General features: G+C 42.3%; 1 protein-coding gene across 11 annotated transcripts in view; it reads right to left on the bottom strand.

The window, feature by feature from the left end:
• Window positions 1–21,515, bottom strand: part of plekha6 (pleckstrin homology domain containing, family A member 6) — a 312,790-nt gene that overhangs the window by 97,092 nt on the left and 194,183 nt on the right. For 10 of the 11 annotated variants that reach the window (XM_084348673.1, XM_084348676.1, XM_084348674.1 and 7 more), the window contains 3 exons: window positions 9,530–10,078; window positions 3,917–4,403; window positions 3,393–3,479 (listed from right to left, as the gene is read on the bottom strand). In XM_084348673.1, coding sequence (XP_084204799.1) covers window positions 3,393–3,479; window positions 3,917–4,403; window positions 9,530–10,078 — 1,123 coding nt within the window. The remainder of the gene's footprint in view (window positions 1–3,392; window positions 3,480–3,916; window positions 4,404–9,529; window positions 10,079–21,515) is intronic. The other variant, XM_084348668.1, reaches the window with a different exon arrangement.

Genomic DNA, 21,515 nt, shown 5'->3' with positions numbered 1-21,515 from the left:
TTGCAACACCTCCTACAGCTCTGATGACACTCTGAGCAGTGTTGCCAACTCCTCAGTAAGGAAAGTCGCTACTGGCTGTCCTAAAAGTCGCTAGAAGTCGCTAAATGACGTCATCACCTAAGTTGGCAATACTGACACTGAGACACCTTGAGTTCATTGGCAACATCTATTTGCCTACTCCGTCTGGATACGGGCCAAAGCTTACATCAGTTGACCAGGACTATTTCAAATAGCCACAATGGACACTCACTCATTATCCAGTTATCTACATTCACATTATGGCCCCTTAGCCCGCTCTGTAGTTTGGGAAATTGGGAAGCGATGCAGCAGTAACTTTATGGATGGCAAGCAGAAACAAACCTCCTTGGGCAGAAATGGATAAAGAAAAGGGTCTTTTCAGATGGTTCTCTCGACAAGAACAAAGTTATTTGCATTTACTGTCGATGTGAATTAGTTACCACCGGAGTACGTCAAGTCTCAAATACCATTTGCTGGCCAAGAACACAGCTGAGAGCCCTCCTCCCCCTCGCCAAAGGCAGACAACGGCAGACAACGCCTGAACAACTCTACATGCGACAAACTTTCAACAGCGATAGCTAAATGGGTGGCTACAGCTTGCAGGCTGATTAACATTGTTTAGTTAACCTTTACAGGTGTAAAGTTGGACACTACATTGTGTTAGTTTTACTACGGAATGTTACATTCAGGTCAATATGCCCATGTTTCTTATTGGATTACAGCATATTTTTTGAGCATGCAGTACCTTTGAGGTTGTTCTGGAGAATATTCTGAGCAGTATTTGTTTTGGAGCAGCAGACTTTTTACCTTACTTTTTATGTGAATGCTCTCTGTCATCAAGCCCGGTTTCTCTTATGTGTAGACTCTGACTGAAAGTGGTTCCAGTGGGATGTTGGGAAAAGAAAAGCAGAGAGGAGTAGAGGAAAGAAAAAGTTCCAGACCGAGAGTGATTTGTACAGGGTTTGGGTACTGGGATGGCCAATCCAGAACATTGTACCTGTTCCTCTGGAGTATATTTTAAGCAGTGTTTTGGGTTGTTGTCTCGTTGAAATATCCAGCTCCAGCCCAACTTCCACTTTGTGACTGATTCTTGAACATTATTCTCAAGAATCTGCTGATATTGAGTGGAATCCATTAGACCCTCAACTTTAACAAGATTCCCAGTACCGGCACTGGCCACACAGCCCCACAGCATGATGGAACCAGTGTTAATTTTGTCGGCTATTTTTCAATTTAGTTTTAGTCTTAGTCTTGTGTCAAATGCCCTTATTAGTTTTAGTCATATTTAGTCAGCTTGTATTCTTTTTTGTTTAGTCACATTTTAGTCGACGAAAAGTCTTGGCATTTTAGTCTAGTTTTAGTCGACTAAAATCCAACGTATTTTAGTATAGTTTTAGTCAATACTCTTTTTTTAGTCTTTGAAAGCATAATTGACAGTAATGTTAATCACAATTAATCTAGTCAAACCAATAGATTCATTTTAGTCTTTTTCTCACTCATCTCACAAGATTTATGTCATTATTACCTGATGAAGTAGCTCCACATGTTGAATGATTAGGAATGCTACGTTGCTAGAGGAGCAGCTGCAAAGACACGTGTTGCTGCTTTCTGTCGGCCCGTGCCACACCGATGTGAACCAAAAACACTGCTGACGTGATGTCTGAAGTAAGATAGGTAATACGTTGCCAAAGATCCCACCAAATTTAATTTTTTTAAGCAGGTAAATCGACCCAGATGAAGCTACGACATCTCAGGAATAATAAGTTTTATCAGGCACGAATACATTTATTGAAACACTGGTTAACACGTGAAATTACTCTGTAGCACGTTTCACCAGAGAAGCTCTGTTTGTACTCGCCGCACTTAGCACAGAGCACCGGTGTTGTGTGTGCTCCTCAGTCAGGCACACACACACACACACACACACACACACCCCTGGCAGCAGCGCAGGAGGAGAAAAAAACTGATGCGCATCCAGTGAAGGCACTTTTTGGATTGTAATTTAAAAGTCTGTGACGAAAAAAGAAAGAGACATTTTATTAAGTTTTTATTTGATTAAGTAGATTTCGTCTCGTCTTTTTTCGTCAACAAAAAAACGCGTGTTGATTTCGTCACAGTCAGTGTTTAAGGGCATTGATTTCGTCTCGTCTTCGTCTCGTTTTGCATGAAAAAAACCATTGTTGACGAATATATTTCGTCTCGTCTCGTCTGACGAAATTAACACTGGATGGAACCTCCACCAAATTTTACTGTGCATAGCAAGTGTTTTTCTTGGAATGCTGTGTCCTTTCGCCGCCATGCATAACGCCCCTAGCTGTGACCAAATAACTCAATCTTTGTTTCATCAGTCCACAGCACCTTATTCCAAAATGAAGCTGGCTTGTCCAAATGTGCTTTTGCATACCTCAAGCGACTCTGTTTGTGGCGTGTGCGCAGAAAAGGCTTCTTTCTTCACATCACTCTCCTGTACAGCTTCTCCATGTGCAAAGTGCGCTGAAGTGTTGAACGATTCACAGTGACACCATCGGCAGCAAGATGATATTGTAGGTCTTTGGAGCTGGTCTGTGGGTTGTATTTGACCGTTCTCACCATCCTTTGCCTCTCCGATATTTTTCTTGGCCTGCCACTTCTGGCCTTAACAAGAACTGTGCCTGTGGTCTTCCATTTCCTCATTATGTTCCTCTCAGTGGAAACTGACAGCTGAAATCTCTGAGATAGCTTTTTGTAGCCTTCCCCTAAACCATAATGTTGAACAATCTTTGTTTTCAGGTCATTTGAGAGTTGTTTTGAGTCCCCCATGTTGCCACTCTTCAGAGGAGAGTCAAAGAGAAGAACAACTTGCAATTGGCCACCTTAAATACCTTTTCTCATGATTGGATGAACCTGTCTATGAAGTTCAAGGCTTAATGAGCTCACCAAACCAATTTTGTGTTTCAATTAATCAGTGCTAAGTAGTTACAGGTATTCAAATCAACAAAATGACAAGGGTGCCCACATTTTTGCACAGCCTATTTTTCACATCTGATTTAATTTCATACAACTTAATATTGCTACACTAAAACACATCTTTGTCTGGAAATTACCCCAGTACTCAGCTTTTATTAGAAGATGAATGGAATGCCACTGTGATCATTTTCTGTGAAGACAGAGTAAATTATTATGCAGCCTCAGAGGGGTGCCTAAACTTTTTCATACCACTGTAGATAGAGGACAGGTGTGTGGAAGAAACTGCACAACTGACAGCAGTTGCAAAGCAAATCTACACATATATGCAAAGTGCAAAAAATGCTGTAGACTGTGCCACACCAACACAGGACTGTGTGTGACCATGTGTTATATAGATGAATACGTATTAGCACATGAGCAGCACATACCATGTTATTGTGGATGGAGGGGGACCTAGGGTAGTTGTAGTGGTATAATCCTTGGCTTAAGGACCTCCTATTTCCATGGTATTCGTACTGAAGGAAGGAAAAAAGGTAATGAGAAAAAAAAAGGGAAAGATTTAGGCAAGAATGATTAAAAGTTTTTAGAGTGAAGTATATGAAAACAAATTATTATTCTCTGGTTCTTTCTTTCATCCCCAATGACTTTTGATAATCTTGTTGCACAGATGATTTACCTTCAGAATTATAGAAAAAAAGTGAAACTGAAAATTCTATTCTATATGCTATGAAACATTTTTATTTAATTTAACTACATGAAATTTAAACCTTCATTCAGTGTAATATTGAGTGAAATTGTAGGATAAAAGCATTAAATTAAGATGTCAGATCCCCTTGAGTAATTTTCATATATTTTAAAACAAAAATCAAACAATCTAAACAAAAGCAATCATCGCTTTGAGGTGTATATCCACTGTATTATGCTACAAACACATGCACACTCATAGTTTCACCTTTGGTGAGCTGGGGGATCTCCTCAGGCTGTAGACGGAGGGATCAGCATAGACCACGTCATCCCTCATCCTTGCTGGAAACCGCTCAAAGCAGGCAGATGGCGAACGAGCCGGTGAGGCAAAGTTGGGTGGCACCGGTGAGAAGGGCCCCCCCGATGATGAGGACGGTGACCTGGGAACAGACCTGGAGCGTGGCTGAATGGATAGACGCTTCATGGATGTTTCCATTCCATAATAGTATTGTTGCCTCCATTGGTCCCTGGGTATTGGAGGTCCATAAAACTGATAGTGTTCATCCCTCAGTGACTGGCGCTTCTCGTCAACAATCCAGCGTCGGTCATACCCCCCCACAGCAGAGACAGAGCAGATGCTGTCAGGTCGGACCCCTGGCAAGTATAGAGGGTACTCCTCCACATACTGGGGACCACCAGGGTAACCATAGTAGTCAGCCGAGACCCCATGGCTCACTGGGTAGTAACGAGATGGGCTGGAAAGACAGGATGGAGGTCACTGCCTTCTTATTAAATGTTAAGGAAAGTCATGAAAATAAGACTGCTGTTGTTCAAAACAGGAGCGACACAGCAGATTGAATCACAGGTCTTCTACTTGTTCCACTCGAACACTTAAAAGCTGAGCCTGGCTGCTCTATACGCTTACTAACCAAAGGGCACACCCTCCTATCCATGTCAAAGTGGGTGTCAATGTTTACAACTTCTACTAGACATTCAGCCAGAATGAAGAGAAAAAAACAATGAAAGTGAATTGCTGCGTAGCATTCAGGTAACATTTTATTCTCACCATTTCTGGCTTGATGTTCGCAAATAACAGACGTTAAATTGATATGCTAGCTTGCAGTGCATCTCTCTTGGTCTGTCTTGGGCGAGTCATGTGCATGCATGGCTTGACTCGGTTTGGCTTGGCCTGTCAGGGATTTGCATCTCATTTAACATCAACAGGGCTACCCGCTTGAAGATGTAAGTTTAACTCATGGCTGTTCGCAGCTGTTCACAAAGTTCTGTTAATTTGGTGATAAACACGTTTAATTTCCAATCAGTTCTTCACAATAAAATCCCTCCTTTATTTTGCTGATGAAAAAACTTTTTTGTGAAACAGCAAACTCAGGAACTGTTGGGTTTCCACCAACAGTAACTTAATGCCTGGAACAGCTGAAAGCAAACTAGATGAAACAATTGAAAGTACCAACAGGGACTCTACACAGACACTAAAGAGATTCAGTTAGAAGCTACAAAATTACTCAGAGCTCAACACACTCTCTCTTGTGTCCTGCACAGTCATGAGTTGAGCATCGCAACACATACTTGTTTGAGGGGGAGAAGGTTGTCATTGTGTGTGAACATTCGTTCATATGTGCAACCACAAAATGAAATGTGGATTTGTGATACCGAAAGATGACCGGCAGTGGCCTTCGTTTTACCTACTTTCAAGAACTCATGTAAACAAAGTCATGCCCATGACCCACGGAGGCAGAACTTCCCGCACTCTAAAAGCAGGGATTACTTCCGGCTTGTCCTCTTATTTTGAATGCCTCAGAGTGTTCTGAGTGACAAGGGCCATGATGGTCATCCTTCGATCTCACAGATCCATAGTTACATTCAAAACTTATGTACTGTTTCGACCTCACTCTGACAAACAGAAAAAAAAACCAACTTGGTTGTCGAACACCGCTGGGCAACAGACATCAGCGCAGCACTGCTCACTGGTGTTGAACAGGTCACATCAATTGTGTAAAATTTTGCAAATGTACATGATGTGGACCATGAAGCTTCATCCACAGGAACTCTCTTCAGTGCAGCCCATGAAGTAGCTACTCTTCTGGTTGAGTGGGCTTGTATGCCTGTCAGACCTATGTGACAGACGCTGCTTAGAAAGCAGTAACCCTAGTTTGGCCTTCCCATAGCAAACACAAAGATGGGAATGAGACCTCCTTAGTATCGCATGTGGTGCCCTAACTGGACAGAGGGTGAGCAACCCGTCCCGACAAAGCTTTCAAGACCCGTCAGCAAGAGGTTCATATGGGGCCCTAGTGCGAGATTTCAACACAGGATGCAAGTCCCAGTTTGGTGCCCGCAAAGTACGGGCTGGACACACTTCAGAAACTGACCCACTGCAGGATGCCAACCCATTGGCAGGCCATCAGTCCCCCCATGGAAAGCTGAAATGGCCAAGGCATAAACCCATACTGGCTGCCTTGCTTTGGTCCAACTGAGACCACAGGAAGTGGAGGACAAGTGGTGCAGGTTACTGGGTCAATGTTTATGCTTGAACACCAATCCAAAAAGATTCTCCATCTTAAGGAGTAATTAGCTCAAGTGAATGGGGTTCTAGCATTGTTCAATGTCTGATGGACCACAAGAGTCCAGACTCACAGGCAGAAGGCATTTGGGTTTGGGTGCCGAATCTCCCCATCTACCTACCAGGATGTCTGATCAGCCTGGACACCATGGTCTAACCAGCCAGCATGGAGCAACCAGCAGGACTGTCTAATGACCCCCCTTGACCCTACGGAGGACTTCAGGTATCAGAGGGAGAGAGGGAAAAGCGTGTAACAAGTCTGTCAACTGCCACAGAAGGTTGGCAGCTCTGTTTTATGCACTGGGGATGTAGCTGCCCTCAATGAGGTAAGCCGGGGCCATGCCAATGTCAGTAGTTTCCTTGCTACCTGGACACAGCGTAGTGACCTCGTTCCACCCTGGTGATTTATATGGTAAACTGCAGAGGTGTTGCCTGTTCTTACCGACACATGCTTTAGATGTATGAATGGCAACAAACCCCTGACAGCCAGATGAACAGCTCTCAGCTCGAGCACATTTATGTGTTCTAGTAACCAAGGGGGCTTCCACGTGCCCATCACTGTCACACAGCTCCCCAACCAGTCAGTAGTTGTGTTTCAATAAAGCAAATGCTTTATTTACCTATGCATATTTTGAAGGATATGGCATTAGAAATTTTATGGAAATGGCAAAATTCGAAGAAACTTCCTCTAATTCCCAAAAAAGTTGCTTGAGGTGGTTTTTGATCAGCTGTTACCTGATGTGTTTGTCGTCTCCGGACAGCATGTAACATTGCCAATGCTAGCTGACATGGAAGAACAATTCCAGCCTGCCCTATCAAAAAGTTACTCCTGAGGACCTCTCTCCATTTTGTCTACTGATTTGTTTACCTCTGGCCTCTGTGTACTTCCACATCCACGTGTGATGTAGCCTACAACTCGTTATCCTCTGATGAAATTACGCTTTACGTAGCCTAGTTCTTTTGCCAAAACAGTTTGTGGAAAGGCACCAGATTCACATTTTTATTTTTTTTGCAAACTGCCCCGAGCCCAGAGTCATTGTCACAGAGTCGAAGTGAAGGCCAAGAAAAACCTGTTGATGAGGCTTGTAACGCCCACCAATGTAATAATGTCCACAAACTTAACAAAACACAAATGTAATAAAAATCTGCAGCATTTAATGTAATAAACCCACAAATGTAATACATTTTCCACAAACATAATACTACAAACATAACACGCAATTTCCCACAAATGTAATAGCTATTACGTTTGCAGGGATTTATTACATTTGTGGGGATGTGAAAATCTTTATTATAATAACTTCCCACAAATATAATAATACAATGAATAATGGTTGTTGTGGTTGTTGATTGTTTGTTTGCCTATACACCTACTAATACTACTGACCGTGGGTGCAAAATCCAGCTGCTGACTCTCAGCTCCGCTATCACACAACGAATCCCCCCCCCCCCCCCATTAATTGTTTTGTGGCATATAAATATCTACTTTAAACAGATTTATTTCTTTGCATAAGCAAAATGCTTCTTGTTAATGAGGAACATCTCTCTCTCTCACCGCTGTCCGCAGTGCTGAACCAAAGAAGCCCTGACCCATGCATCACTCCCTTGCCAAGTCTATTGATTTTCCCCCTCCACTCAAAACTGTGTTTTTCATATTGTTCCTACACTTGAATGTTTGAGTTTATATTTGCATATTTCTTGATTCTGGAATTTTTAATGAGGGAAAAGGATTTTAACAAGATAGGGGCCTACTTTAACTTTTTGTGTGTGAAAAACTATATCAGTCACATTATTATTCAAAGAAAAGTATTTATAGACTACATCTTGAAACATGTCTGGAGGGAGTCTTTAATGATTGCATTTTGTTATTTATTTACATCACAAATTGATAACTTAATTGTGATAATGTTCAAAGTTACTATTATTATTATTATTATTATTACACATAAAAACACACACATACACACACACACACACACAGCAAGTATAACGGTACTGTACTGTTTTCATGGTTCTTGGTGCTTTAGCAATATTATTTTTTTGTTTTATTTCATTCATTATTCATTGTATTATTACATTTGTGGGAAGTTATTACAATACAGATTTTAATAATTCTGTTTAAACTAGATATTTATATGCCACAAAACAATTAAAAAGGGGGTGGGGGAGGGATCCGTTGTAAGAATGTAACAACAAAGATTTTCACATCCCCACAAATGTAATAAATCCCTGCAAATGTAATAATTATTATATTTGTGGGAAATCATGTGTTACACTTGTAGTAGGCAGCGGTTATTAGGTTTGTGGAAATGTTTTTACATTTGTGGGTTTATTACATTAAATGCTGCAGATTCTTATTACGTTTGTTGACATTATTACATTGGCAGGCGTTACAAGCCTGCAGGTTGTTCTTTTTCCAGTTCACTGTGAACCCCAGGGACTGAACATGAGCCAGCAATTATTACTATTAATATTTACTATAAAATAGCCTGCTTGGATATTGTAGATCTACAATATTATATCATATTATCATCTACAATATGTTTTATTATTTTTAATGTCGTTACACAATCTTGCCAGTTAAAAAAAAGTGACTTGAGCCACAGTAAGAGGTGGACAAAAAAGTAAATTTCCAAAACTGACCTTATTTATGAAAATGACCATGTTTCCCCTCAACCTACAATCCATGAGTTAGGACTGTATAATATAATTTTTCATGGAGCTCTGGATCTCAACAAGGCTATGGTGAATAAAAAATGCTTGAAATTCAATTATTTAAGCTGTGCCACAGTTTCATGAAATCAGTGCTTTTGGTGCACAGAGACAATATTTGGCTAATTCGTTATAAGAGGCCCAGCTTTTAAATCAAATAGCAGTTGCTGGACCAAATATGTCCTTGTGTATAAATGTTGCAAATGAATCAACTGTGCTGGAAATCAATATTAAAGCTGCTTTGATTAGAAATTTTGTGGAATTAGTGGATCTTTCAATTTTTTCTGAAAAATTAGTCAATTATAGAATATAGAAGCCTGGTTCTGAAGCATTTTTTCATGTTACAGCATGACATGAAAATAATGAACAATAATGAATAATGAAGGTGCATGTGGAAGATCACCTGCACACACCTCATCAAATGATTATTGTGCCAGTGTAAGGTCCAATGACATCAGCTGATAGTACATCAGCACCACCAGTGTCCTTATCCTCATGACCACTGATACGTCATCTGAAGCTTAGTGTAAATAACAAAACAGAAGAAGACCTGACCAATTATAATTCTCCTCTTCTCCATTGATCTACCTGTTTAGGTCATCCTGGGAAGCCATGCAACGTCGCTGGTTGACCCACTGCTGCAGCTGGGCCATGGAGCTCTTCCTCTGTGCCACCCTCTCTGGCGCTGTCCTGGGTACAAAGCCCCTTCTTAGCACCATGTTCTCCTGCTGTCCCTCCCTGGGACTGTGTGATGGACTGGCATCCCCCTGGGGGTGTCCCTGAGGGGCACGATGTCCACTTCGACTCCTGGATGGAGGGTACAGTGGTACGGTTTCACAAGGGCCGTAGTTGCCACAACCATTTGGATGGTGATTTGGTTGAGCGACGTAGCCAGCACCAGGTCCTCCAACATCATCATCGCCTTCCTTGCGCTTTCCCTCATTGTATTTTTCCTCTTGATTTGAGAGGGGGGTGAAGGGTGAGGGTGTGTCAACGCTGTCAACCCCATTGATTTTAGGGTAGGGGGGCAGGTCACTGTAATTTTCATTGTATGTTTGTGTGTGTGGATGCTGTTGTGGGTCGGGTGCCTTGGTCACCATGGTGTGGTTGAGTTCAGTTGTAGCATCCCAATTCATTCTGTCAAGTTTGAAGAAAAAAGAAAGCATGAAAATAGATGGGCAAAATAGACAGGCATCTTTGTTTTGAGGCACAACATCTCAACACATGGCCAAGTAACTGAGTCAATCATCAACACATGTACCGAATGTTCATTTTTGTGATTAGGAATTAGGAGTTTTTCTTTTTCAATTATTTCTTTATTATTTTTCATAATACAACAAACAGGTTAAGATAAAAATAATTGTGAAAAGGTGCTATTGAGAAAAAAAAGTGAATAAAAACATCTGACAGAAAAAATAAATTGATAAATATACACAACAAGATCACATCTAGCCCAGCTGGACATATAGTCAGAGGTACATAAGAGGTTACCCTGTTGTCAGAAAGATATCCTGCTTATTTTTTCGAGTGGAAGTACCCTGTTCCAGTTGTATAGTTTCACTCATAATTTGTTTAAACAAATTGAACTATAGTGAAAAAAAATTATAAGGCATGTGCTGCACTAGATCAAGTTTAAAAAAGGAAGTGTTGTAGAAATTAAACAATCAGGTGCTCTTTAAGGATGCAGACAGAGGTTGAATACAAATAAAAAGGCAAAACACTGACTGTCCAGCTTACTTTCAATGAAAATCTATCGTGTGTGGAGGCAGTCTGACTGAAAATTGGAGGAACTCTGGTAAATTTAAAGTTCCTTTTTTAGGTGAATGGATAACGCTTATGTGTTTTGACTAAGAGTCTTCATTGAGGCATAAAATATACAATGAAAAACAGGTGCTCAAATGTCTTCCAGTTGTCATGTGCCAGAGACCTATATTTACATGTTTGTTTATTTGAACCTGTACCACAAGACAATTTAAGCATCTGCTTTTCATTGTGTTTTTTATGCCTTGATGGAGAGTCTTTGTAGTTGAAATGTGTAGGCGTTAGCCATCCACGTTAGCCATCCAATAAAGGATTTTTTAAACTTCAGTCAGACTGCATCCACAAACCATGGATTTTCACTGCAAGTAAGCTGGACAGTCACTGTGTTGCCTCTTTATTTGAATCCTAATAAATTGCTGAAAACTGGCTGTAAGAGCCATATTGATACATGTAAAGTTTTAGTAGTTTTTTCTTTAAAACATTTTGTAATGCTCCTTTAAGTACACACGTGATGACATCACCGCCCCCTAATCAGACTAGGTTAAGCAGCCCAAGGAGCTACACAGTTTTTGACCATATAAAAGAGAAGAATCTTGTAACTTTGTTTTTACTTTTTTAGTAAAGTTTTTTCCTGAACAGAAGTTACCGCCTCAGAAGATTCTTGTGTGTCAAGCTTAAAAGCGAAGAGGACTGCTTAATAGTGGTGGTAAAGTGCATGGCGGACATATTTCCGCTACATGTGAGTCAAAAACTCAGTTCTCAATGGAAAGAAGAACGGACTAATGTGGATTAAAGCCGTTTCTGGATGGATGAGGAATAAACGCAAGCCCTCATAGTGGAAGAAAGTACGTTTATGGACGCTTTGCAACACGATTTCAACTGCTCAGTAAACTCACACAAGGACAGCTAGCGCGCTGGAGTCGGTCAGTCTGCCTTAATTACCTCGTTAAGTGGCTGCTTGTGTACCATGTCGGAGTTGCGCAGCGCAGAGGTGGATGCATTTCATTAGGACGGATTTTGGATATTAGCTGTTTCAAAAACGTGACGTGCATATGAAGACACTGTTGGACACTGTTTTTTCCTAGGAGGACGCACTGTTTTGAGCTAAATCTGAGTCCAGTGGTTTGTGCTGTGGTGGTCATGGATGAGTCTGACCAAAGGAGGGCGCCAAAGCCCACGCAACAGGCAATGGATGATAAAATAAGCAGGCTTATTGGATCCAGAAGAGGTAAATTATCTCAGCTTACAGGCATGATGAAAAACATTGAAAATTTGAAGCTTGATGGTTCAAATGTGGATGTAGTGGAAGAGATGCTTCACAATAGTTTTCACAAAGCATATTTTGAGTTTGAAGATATCAATGCTGCAGTAGTTGCTTTAATGGATGAAGATGAAGGACAAGCTGATCAGCATAACTGGTATGAACCAAGAACAGCACCTGTGAAAGACTTTGTTGAAAACTCTGAAAACTGGTGTGCTGTAATGAGGAAAAAGTCAACAGAGGTAAGCAATGTAAGTGAAGTTAAAGCTGCAAGCGGGAACCCAGAAGGCAATATTAGTCAGGATGACATCCAAGCAGAAGACAGCATATCTCAAGTTGCTAAAAGCAGTCGTAATAGTAAAAAGAAATCTTCAGTTGCTTCATCATCAACAACTGGGTCTGCACGGAGGAAAGAAGAAGCAGAGCATGCGGCCTTGTTGGCGCGTTCGGCAGCTTTAAAAAAGAAGCAAGCGCTGGAGATTGAAAAGCTGCAGCTGCAAGCTAAAATGGAACAGCTTGAACTTGATACAGCTATTGCAGAGTCTAACGCAAAGATCAAGGTGTTTAAGGAATATGACAGTATTAAAGGAAGTACTCATAATGATGTACCATGGATGCGCTCACAAAGTAGACCTAAAGAAGAGAGTGACGGTGCTTTGCTGACCTCAAATGCTGCTGCAGGAGGACAAGAATCATATGTTCCTTGTTTGTTGGCACAGTCTTCACCAGACACACAACAAAATGAACCACGTAGCAATAGACACACTCAGGTAACAAGCACTGAAAGAGGACTGTTTGAAGTCATGCAGAAGCAAAATGCTATTGCTGAGATGCTTTTAAATCAACAGACGAGGTCTTATCTCCCTTCTAAAAACATTCCAGTTTTTAAAGGAGACCCTCTCACTTACAAATCATTCATCAGGGCCTTCGAGCATGCCGTGGATAACAGAACTGACAGTTATCAGGACAAGTTGTACTACTTGGAGCAGTATACCAGCGGGGAGCCGCAGGAGCTTGTTCGTAGCTGTGAGCATATGTCACCTGACAGAGGCTACCATGAGGCCAGAAAGTTACTCCAGAGGCAATATGGTGATGAGTTGAAGATAGCAAATGCTTACATGGATAAAGCTTTGAGATGGCCTCAGATTAAACCAGAAGATGATAAAGCATTAAGCGCCTATGCTCTTTTCCTGATTGGTTGTAAGAATACGATGGATGATATTGAATTCATGGAAGAAATGGATAACCCTACTAATATGCGAGTTGTTATTGCAAAGCTTCCCTATAGGATAAGAGAGAGGTGGAGAACAACTGCATTTGAGGTCCGTGAGGCAGGAAGAGGACGAGCAAGGTTTTCTCACCTAGTCGACTTCATTGATCGGCAAGCCAAAGTAGCTTTGGATCCTCTTTTTGGAGATGTTATAGCAGGTTCGCAAACCATCAAGGGTAAAGAAAAGGAGACAAAAGAAAGAAATCTCAGGAAGACCGGACAAAGAGAAAGCACATTTGCTACAGGTGTACAGAACACAACCATGGAAGCAACAGCAAGGAAAAACAGCCCTGTAAAAGGTGTTGTAACAGCCTTTCACAAACCCTGCCTGTTTTGCCAGAAGAATCATGCTCTTTCTGTCTGCAATAAAATTAAAGAGCTGACAAACACGGAACGGATAGACTTCCTGAAATCTAGAGGCCTGTGTTTTGGATGCCTTACTTTTGGGCACCTTAGTAAAACTTGCAAAAAGAGACTCAAGTGTCAGATTTGTTCCCAGTCTCACCCAGACATACTTCATGTAAAGACAGAGGATAACAGTGGTTCAGAAATGACGGAAGAAAACAACACTGAGAACGACATAGTTTCTAGTGCCTATGTGTTGTTGGGTCAAGAGTCGTGTGGAAACACTGGGGCTGGAGAAGAGGAATGTGTGCTCGCTGTTGTACCAGTTAAGCTCAAGTCTAGGAAGAGTGAGAGATATGTGGAAACATACGCTTTTATAGATCCTGGTAGTACAGCAACATTTTGCACTGAAGACATTCAGAGGAAACTAAATCTCAAAGGAAAGAGCACCCAGTTCCTTCTTGACACAATGGCTCAAGACAACTCTGATAGTCACAAGTTAATGAAGAGTGTTGTCCTTTTAGATCTTGAGGTGTGTGGTCTTGAAGAAAACACATACATTGAACTCCCAAAGGTGTTTACACACAGCCACATCCCAGTGAAGAAAGATAATATACCGCAACAGGAAGATATTGCAGAATGGCAGTATCTGAAAGAAGTACGCCTGCCACGCATTAAAGCAGAAGTGGGAATGCTTATCGGTGCCAACGTCCCAAAAGCCATTGAGCCATGGCAAGTCATAAATAGTGATGGAAAGGGACCATACGCTGTTAAGACCGCCCTGGGATGGGTGATCAATGGACCGCTCAGAACAGACGACGGCCCAAAAACAGACAGTGGTAAGCTGCACAGCTACACAGCTAATCGCATTCAAGTGAGTGAAATAGAAGAACTGTTAGTGAATCAGTACAACACAGATTTCCCAGAACGAAGCTGTGAAGAAAAGGAAGAAATGTCCCAGGATGATCACACGTTTATGCACCTGGTTTCAAGTTCAACAAAGTTAGTTGATGGACATTATAGTCTGAGGTTACCCCTGAGAAATGACAACACCAAGATGCCAAATAATCGCTGCATGGCTCAGCAGCGGGCTGACAATCTCAAGAAGAAGCTAAAGAGAAACCCAGACTTCCATAAAGACTACATAAAATTCATGAGAGACATAATTGACAGAGACTATGCTGAGAAGATACCAGCCGAGCAGCTCAGCCGCAATGACGGCCGTGTGTGGTACATCCCCCACCACGGGGTGTATCACCCCAAGAAGAAGAAAATGAGAGTGGTCTTTGATTGCACGGCTACATACCAGGGTGTCTCACTAAATGAACAGTTACTCCAGGGACCAGACCTCACTAACAACCTCATTGGCGTCCTATTGAGGTTTAGAGAGCATCCAGTGGCGCTGATGGCGGATGTGGAGTCTATGTTTTATCAGGTGAGGATCCCGAAGGAAGATGCAGATCTACTGCGGTTTCTGTGGTGGCCAAATGGGGACCTTAACCGTGACGCAGAAGTGTTTAGGATGAATGTACACCTCTTCGGTGCTACGTCTTCACCCAGTTGCGCCTCCTATGCACTGAGAAGAACTGCGGAGGATGCAAAAGAGATTATGAGTGCAGAGGCAGTTGACACTGTGCTAAGACACTTTTATGTTGATGATTGCCTTAAAGCAGTGGAAACAAGTGAGCAGGCAATCAGCCTGGTACAAGAACTCACAGCCTTATGTGCCAGGGGAGGTTTCCGTCTCACCAAGTGGGTGAGTAACAGTAAGCCAGTCTTGGCGTCTATTCCAGACAACGAAAGAGCACCTGAAGTTAAAGATCTGGACATGAGCCACAGTACCCTCCCAATGGAGCGTGCACTTGGTGTGCAATGGTGCACAGAAACTGACAAGTTCAGCTTCCAGATAAACATGCAAAACAAGCCTGTGACCCGACATGGCATCCTGTCCACAGTAAGTTCTGTCTTTGACCCCCTCGGCTTCTTAGCACCACTCATATTGCCAGCAAAACTCATCTTGCGCGACCTGTGCAAAGAGAAACATGGTTGGGACGAGGAGATTGAAGGCGAACATGCAAAAAGATGGCATGAATGGTTAGCAGATTTGGAGAGTTTGGCAGAGTTCAGCATACGCAGATGTATCAAAACAGAAGAGTTTGGATCTGAAGCATCAGCACAGTTGCATCATTTTGCTGATGCTAGTGAGGATGGATATGCTACTGCTTCCTACATATTGCTTACCAGCCATGAAAACAAGAAACACTGTTCCCTCCTCATTGGAAAATCAAGAGTGACTCCCTTAAAACACGTCACAATACCAAGACTGGAACTGACGGCAGCAGTCGTGGCAGTAAAAATGGACCGAATGTTGAGACAGGAGCTTAAGATCCCATTACAGGAATCCATCTTCTGGACTGATAGCACTACGGTGCTCAGATATCTTTCAAATGAAAGTGCTCGCTTCAAAACCTTTGTAGCAAACAGAGTCACTACAATACGGGATCATTCACATCCTACCCAGTGGCGCTATGTGAACTCAGAGCTAAATCCAGCGGATCAGGGCTCTCGAGGAGTTAAAGTGAGGAAGTTCCTGCGGAACAAAGTCTGGATACATGGTCCAGATTTCTTGCTGGAACCTGAAAGTGAGTGGCCGAAACAACTGGATAAAAAATGTTTGACCACAGAAGAAGACCCAGAAATCAAAACATGTGCTAGAGTGATCATGACCGGCACGCAAGAGAGCGATGACACAATCAACAAGCTTATTGCTTACTATTCGACATGGCAACGACTAAAAAGGGCTTTTGCATGGTTTCTCAGACTAAAAGAGACACTAATGCTACTGAAAAACAAGAGAAAGGAGCTTGAAACAACAGTCCGTCAGTCTGAGAACAATCCTGAAAACCAGAGCAAGCTCATTACACTGAATATGAAGAAGTTCAAATCAACATTTCAGCAGCATCCGTTGTCACTTGAAGAGCTAGTTGAAGCAGAAACAGAGCTAGTACGGATAAGTCAGCAACAAGACTACACGGAAGAAATTTGTGCTCTAAGTAAGCATGCTCCAATCAAGAAAAAGAGCCAGATCTACAAACTTGACCCCATGTTGCAAGATGGTATACTGAGAGTTGGAGGCCGCCTTAATAAAGCTGCAATGCCACAAGAGGCTAAACATCCAGCCATCCTCTCTAAAAGTTCACACATAGCCAACCTCATACTGCAACACATCCATCAAGAAGTTGGACATTGTGGTCGCAACTATATGTTGGCAGTACTGCGAGAAAAATATTGGATCCCTCAAGCTAATTCAGCTATAAGGAGGATTATTTCAAAGTGCATTGTGTGCAGAAGGCTCAATGCTAAAGCTGGAAGACAAAAGATGGCTGACTTGCCTGAAGACAGGCTACTACCTGATCAGCCACCCTTTAGCAACGTGGGGGTTGACTTCTTCGGGCCGTTTGAGATTAAACGTGGAAGGAGCCTTGTTAAACGATATGGTGTAATTTTCACTTGTCTCACAGTAAGAGCTGTGCACATTGAGATTGCTCACAGCCTGGATACAGATTCCTGCATCAACGCCAGACGCAGGTTTATATGCAGAAGAGGACAAGTAAAAATTATACGCTCAGACAACGGAACGAACTTTGTCGCAGCGGAAAAGGAACTGCGTAAAGCATTGGAAAACCTGGATCAGACTAAAATAGAGGACACCATGACAAAAAAGGGTATCAAGTGGATTTTCAACACCCCGGCAGCCTCACATCAAGGTGGCGTATGGGAAAGGCAAATCCGCACTGTAAGGAAAGTATTGAACTCCATATTACAGCAACAGACTCTAGATGACGAAGGACTCCAAACCGTCATGTGTGAAGTTGAAGCCATCATCAATAGCAGGCCGATAACCCACTCATCGGATGACGCTAATGATGTTGAAGCCTTAACACCTAATCACCTGTTGCTTATGAGAACACAACCTGATATCCCACCAGGAGTCTTTGACAAAGACGATCAGTATGCACGGCGTCGATGGAGACAGATACAGTACATAGCCAATCTCTTTTGGACTAGATGGACAAGAGAATATTTGCCACTCCTTCAGGAGAGACAAAAGTGGCTCACACAACAGAGGAACTTCGCACCAGGAGATATTGTACTGATAATGGATGAATCTGCCCCTCGCAACTCCTGGAGTATGGGTCAAGTGATAAAGACGTTCCCAGATTCCAGGGGTACAGTGAGACGAGTCAGCGTGCAGACTAAGACTAACATACTGGACAGACCTATAAACAAACTGTGCCTGCTGAAACATGCAATGTGAACAGCTTGAGAATGGCAATAACGGTTTACTTATGTGGTTTTATATTGTGTAGTATGATGTACATATAACAGTATAACTGATATTCTGTAGAATGTTAAATGGCTCTCACGTTGATAATATTTGATAATTGTTCTGCATTTAGCATAAGCAATTAGGGGCTGGAAATGTAAGAGCCATATTGATACCTGTAAAGTTTTAGTAGTTTTTTCTTTAAAACATTTTGTAATGCTCCTTTAAGTACACACGTGATGACATCACCGCCCCCTAATCAGACTAGGTTAAGCAGCCCAAGGAGCTACACAGTTTTTGACCATATAAAAGAGAAGAATCTTGTAACTTTGTTTTTACTTTTTTAGTAAAGTTTTTTCCTGAACAGAAGTTACCGCCTCAGAAGATTCTTGTGTGTCAAGCTTAAAAGCGAAGAGGACTGCTTAATAGTGGTGGTAAAGTGCATGGAGGACATATTTCCGCTACACTGGCACTGTATGCCTATTTCATGGACACAGTGCAACACATAGCAACAATGTCATGTAACATTATCTATCAATATTACCTAGCAAAGCTTAACATCATGAACTACATGACCCTCAGTTTCAGAGATAGCCAGGGAGATAGACATGCACATGCAGACTGTATGACTCAATACAATCAGAGTAATGTTTATATTTTCTGGAAATCAGAAGATTAAATCGCAACGACAATATAGCCCCATATATGTATATTTTCACCCCAAATCCAACGCCACCACCTGTGAGTCTACAATTGTGGAGATAAATTAGACCTGCATGTGGGACTACAAGGGAGACAGTGAGCAGTAACCAAGTAACTGTCATGTTGTTCTTTTCACAAATATGGGAATGATAGTCAAAAATATCATTAAAATGCATAGTTTTACATAAAACAGCATAAACATTTTTCGTCGGCCTATACAAGGGCCCAATTAGATTTATTTTCATTGGGCCCAAAATCCCTGGCAGCGCCATGGTTGTCATGTAGGCTATAGATTGATTGTCTTGGCTTGCATGCATGAAATATTGTAATGTTATAGGCCTACTGCATATTGAGAAAATTTATTTCGGTATTGCGCAACAATCGGGAGATGGGGACTAGGGCTGGGGCGACGCGTCGACGTCATCAATTACGTCGACGCAAAAAATACGTCAACGCAAAAACTGTACGTCGACGCGTCAACCGACCAAAACAAAAAATGGCGGCAGCGAGTAGCAGCAGCAGCAACGCCAGTAGCCCTTTTCACACAGACGCCGCATTATCGCCGCAGCGGTGGTTCGCCAATTCTCCGCCGTTGGTTGTTTACACAGAGCCGAGCAGCTCCCGCGTAAAAGACGAACCAGAGTGTAATTCACACAGAAAGCTGGCGCCGCGGCTCCAAAAGAGGCGTGACGGTACGCATCATGGTGATGACGTGTGTTTTTTTCAACGTGTTTCCCCGGTGTCCTCCTGTTAATCTAAACATATACCTGCTGACTGTTTATAATCATATGGATGCTGTTATAATGTGTTGTGATGAGATCCTGACCCACCAAACATCCTGGAAAGTGACAAAGTTACGTTTTTCTCTAAATTACATACAGTACAGACCAAAAGTTTGGACACACCTTCTCATTCAAAGAGTTTTCTTTATTTTCATGACTATGAAAATTGTAGATTCACACTGAAGGCATCAAAACTATGAATTAACACATGTGGAATTATATACTTAACAAAAAAGTGTGAAACAACTGAAAATATGTCTTATATTCTAGGTTCTTCAAAGTAGCCACCTTTTGCTTTGATTACTGCTTCGCACACTCTTGGCATTCTCTTGATGAGCTTCAAGAGGTAGTCACCTGAAATGGTCTTCCAACAGTCTTGAAGGAGTTCCCAGAGATGCTTAGCACTTGTTGGCCCTTTTGCCTTCACTCTGCGGTCCAGCTCACCCCAAACCATATCGATTTGGTTCAGGTCCGGTGACTGTGGAGGCCAGGTCATCTGGCGCAGCACCCCATCACTCTCCTTCTTGGTCAAATAGCCCTTACACAGCCTGGAGGTGTGTTTGGGGTCATTGTCCTGTTGAAAAATAAATGATGGTCCAACTAAACGCAAACCAGATGTAATAGCATGCCGCTGCAAGATGCTGTGGTAGCCATGCTGGTTCAGTATGCCTTCAATTTTGAATAAATCCCCAACAGTGTCACCAGCAAAGCACCCCCACACCATCACACCTCCTCCTCCATGCTTCACGGTGGGAACCAGGCATGTAGAGTCCATCCGTTCACCTTTTCTGCGTCGCACAAAGACACGGTGGTTGGAACCAAAGATCTCAAATTTGGACTCATCAGACCAAAGCACAGATTTCCACTGGTCTAATGTCCATTCCTTGTGTTCTTTAGCCCAAACAAGTCTCTTCTGCTTGTTGCCTGTCCTTAGCAGTGGTTTCCTAGCAGCTATTCTACCATGAAGGCCTGATTCACACAGTCTCCTCTTAACAGTTGTTCTAGAGATGTGCCTGCTGCTAGAACTCTGTGTGGCATTGACCTGGTCTCTAATCTGAGCTGCTGTTAACCTGCGATTTCTGAGGCTGGTGACTCGGATGAACTTATCCTCCGCAGCAGAGGTGACTCTTGGTCTTCCTTTCCTGGGGCGGTCCTCATGTGAGCCAGTTTCTTTGTAGCGCTTGATGGTTTTTGCGACTGCACTTGGGGACACTTTCAAAGTTTTCCCAATTTTTCGGACTGACTGACCTTCATTTCTTAAAGTAATGATGGCCACTCGTTTTTCTTTACTTAGCTGCTTTTTTCTTGCCATAATACAAATTCTAACAGTCTATTCAGTAGGACTATCAGTTGTGTATCCACCTGACTTCTGCACAACACAACTGATGGTCCCAACCCCATTTATAAGGCAAGAAATCCCACTTATTAAACCTGACAGGGCACACCTGTGAAGTGAAAACCATTTCAGGTGACTACCTCTTGAAGCTCATCAAGAGAATGCAGTGTGTGTGCAAAGCAGTAATCAGAGCAAAAGGTGGCTACTTTGAAGAAACTAGAATATAAGCCGTATTTTCAGTTGTTTTACACTTTTTTGTTAAGTACATATTTCCACGTGTTAATTCATAGTTTTGATGCCTTCAGTGTGAATCTACAATGTCAATAGTCATGAAAAGAAAGGAAACTCATTGAATGAGAAGGTGTGTCCAAACTTTTGGTCTGTACTGTAATTAAATAATCACCATCAGTAAACTGGACGCTGTCTGACTCTTTCACTCGCGGGGAGGGAGGCTGTTTTCTGGGGAAAGTTCACTGAAGTCTCGGTGGAGGGCTGACCGTCCCGGTGATTTTTTTCACCGTGACAAACACTTGGTGAGTTAAAGTTTTTTGCCGGGGACAGATGCTGTTTTTCGGCCAGAAATGTGACGAAGAGTCGGTCGGACCGACAGGCTGACAGACACTTATCCATGAATAACTGCGGTATTATTGGACCTGTTTAGTTATCACAAAGTGAACACCATCAGACCGACACGCCCTCACTCCGTGCCGCCGGCTTATCCGTTCACACTGGTTCGGTTCGCCATTAATACGCCTCTGATACCTCCGGAGGAGCATCAGAGGCGGAGGGA

Source organism: Pagrus pagrus (genome assembly GCF_965226575.1).
Source record: "Pagrus pagrus genome assembly, chromosome: 3".
In the NCBI taxonomy this organism is placed as follows: Eukaryota; Metazoa; Chordata; class Actinopteri; order Spariformes; family Sparidae; genus Pagrus; species Pagrus pagrus.
Note: the sequence above shows the minus strand (reverse complement) of the source record. Positions and strands in the feature narration are given on the sequence as shown.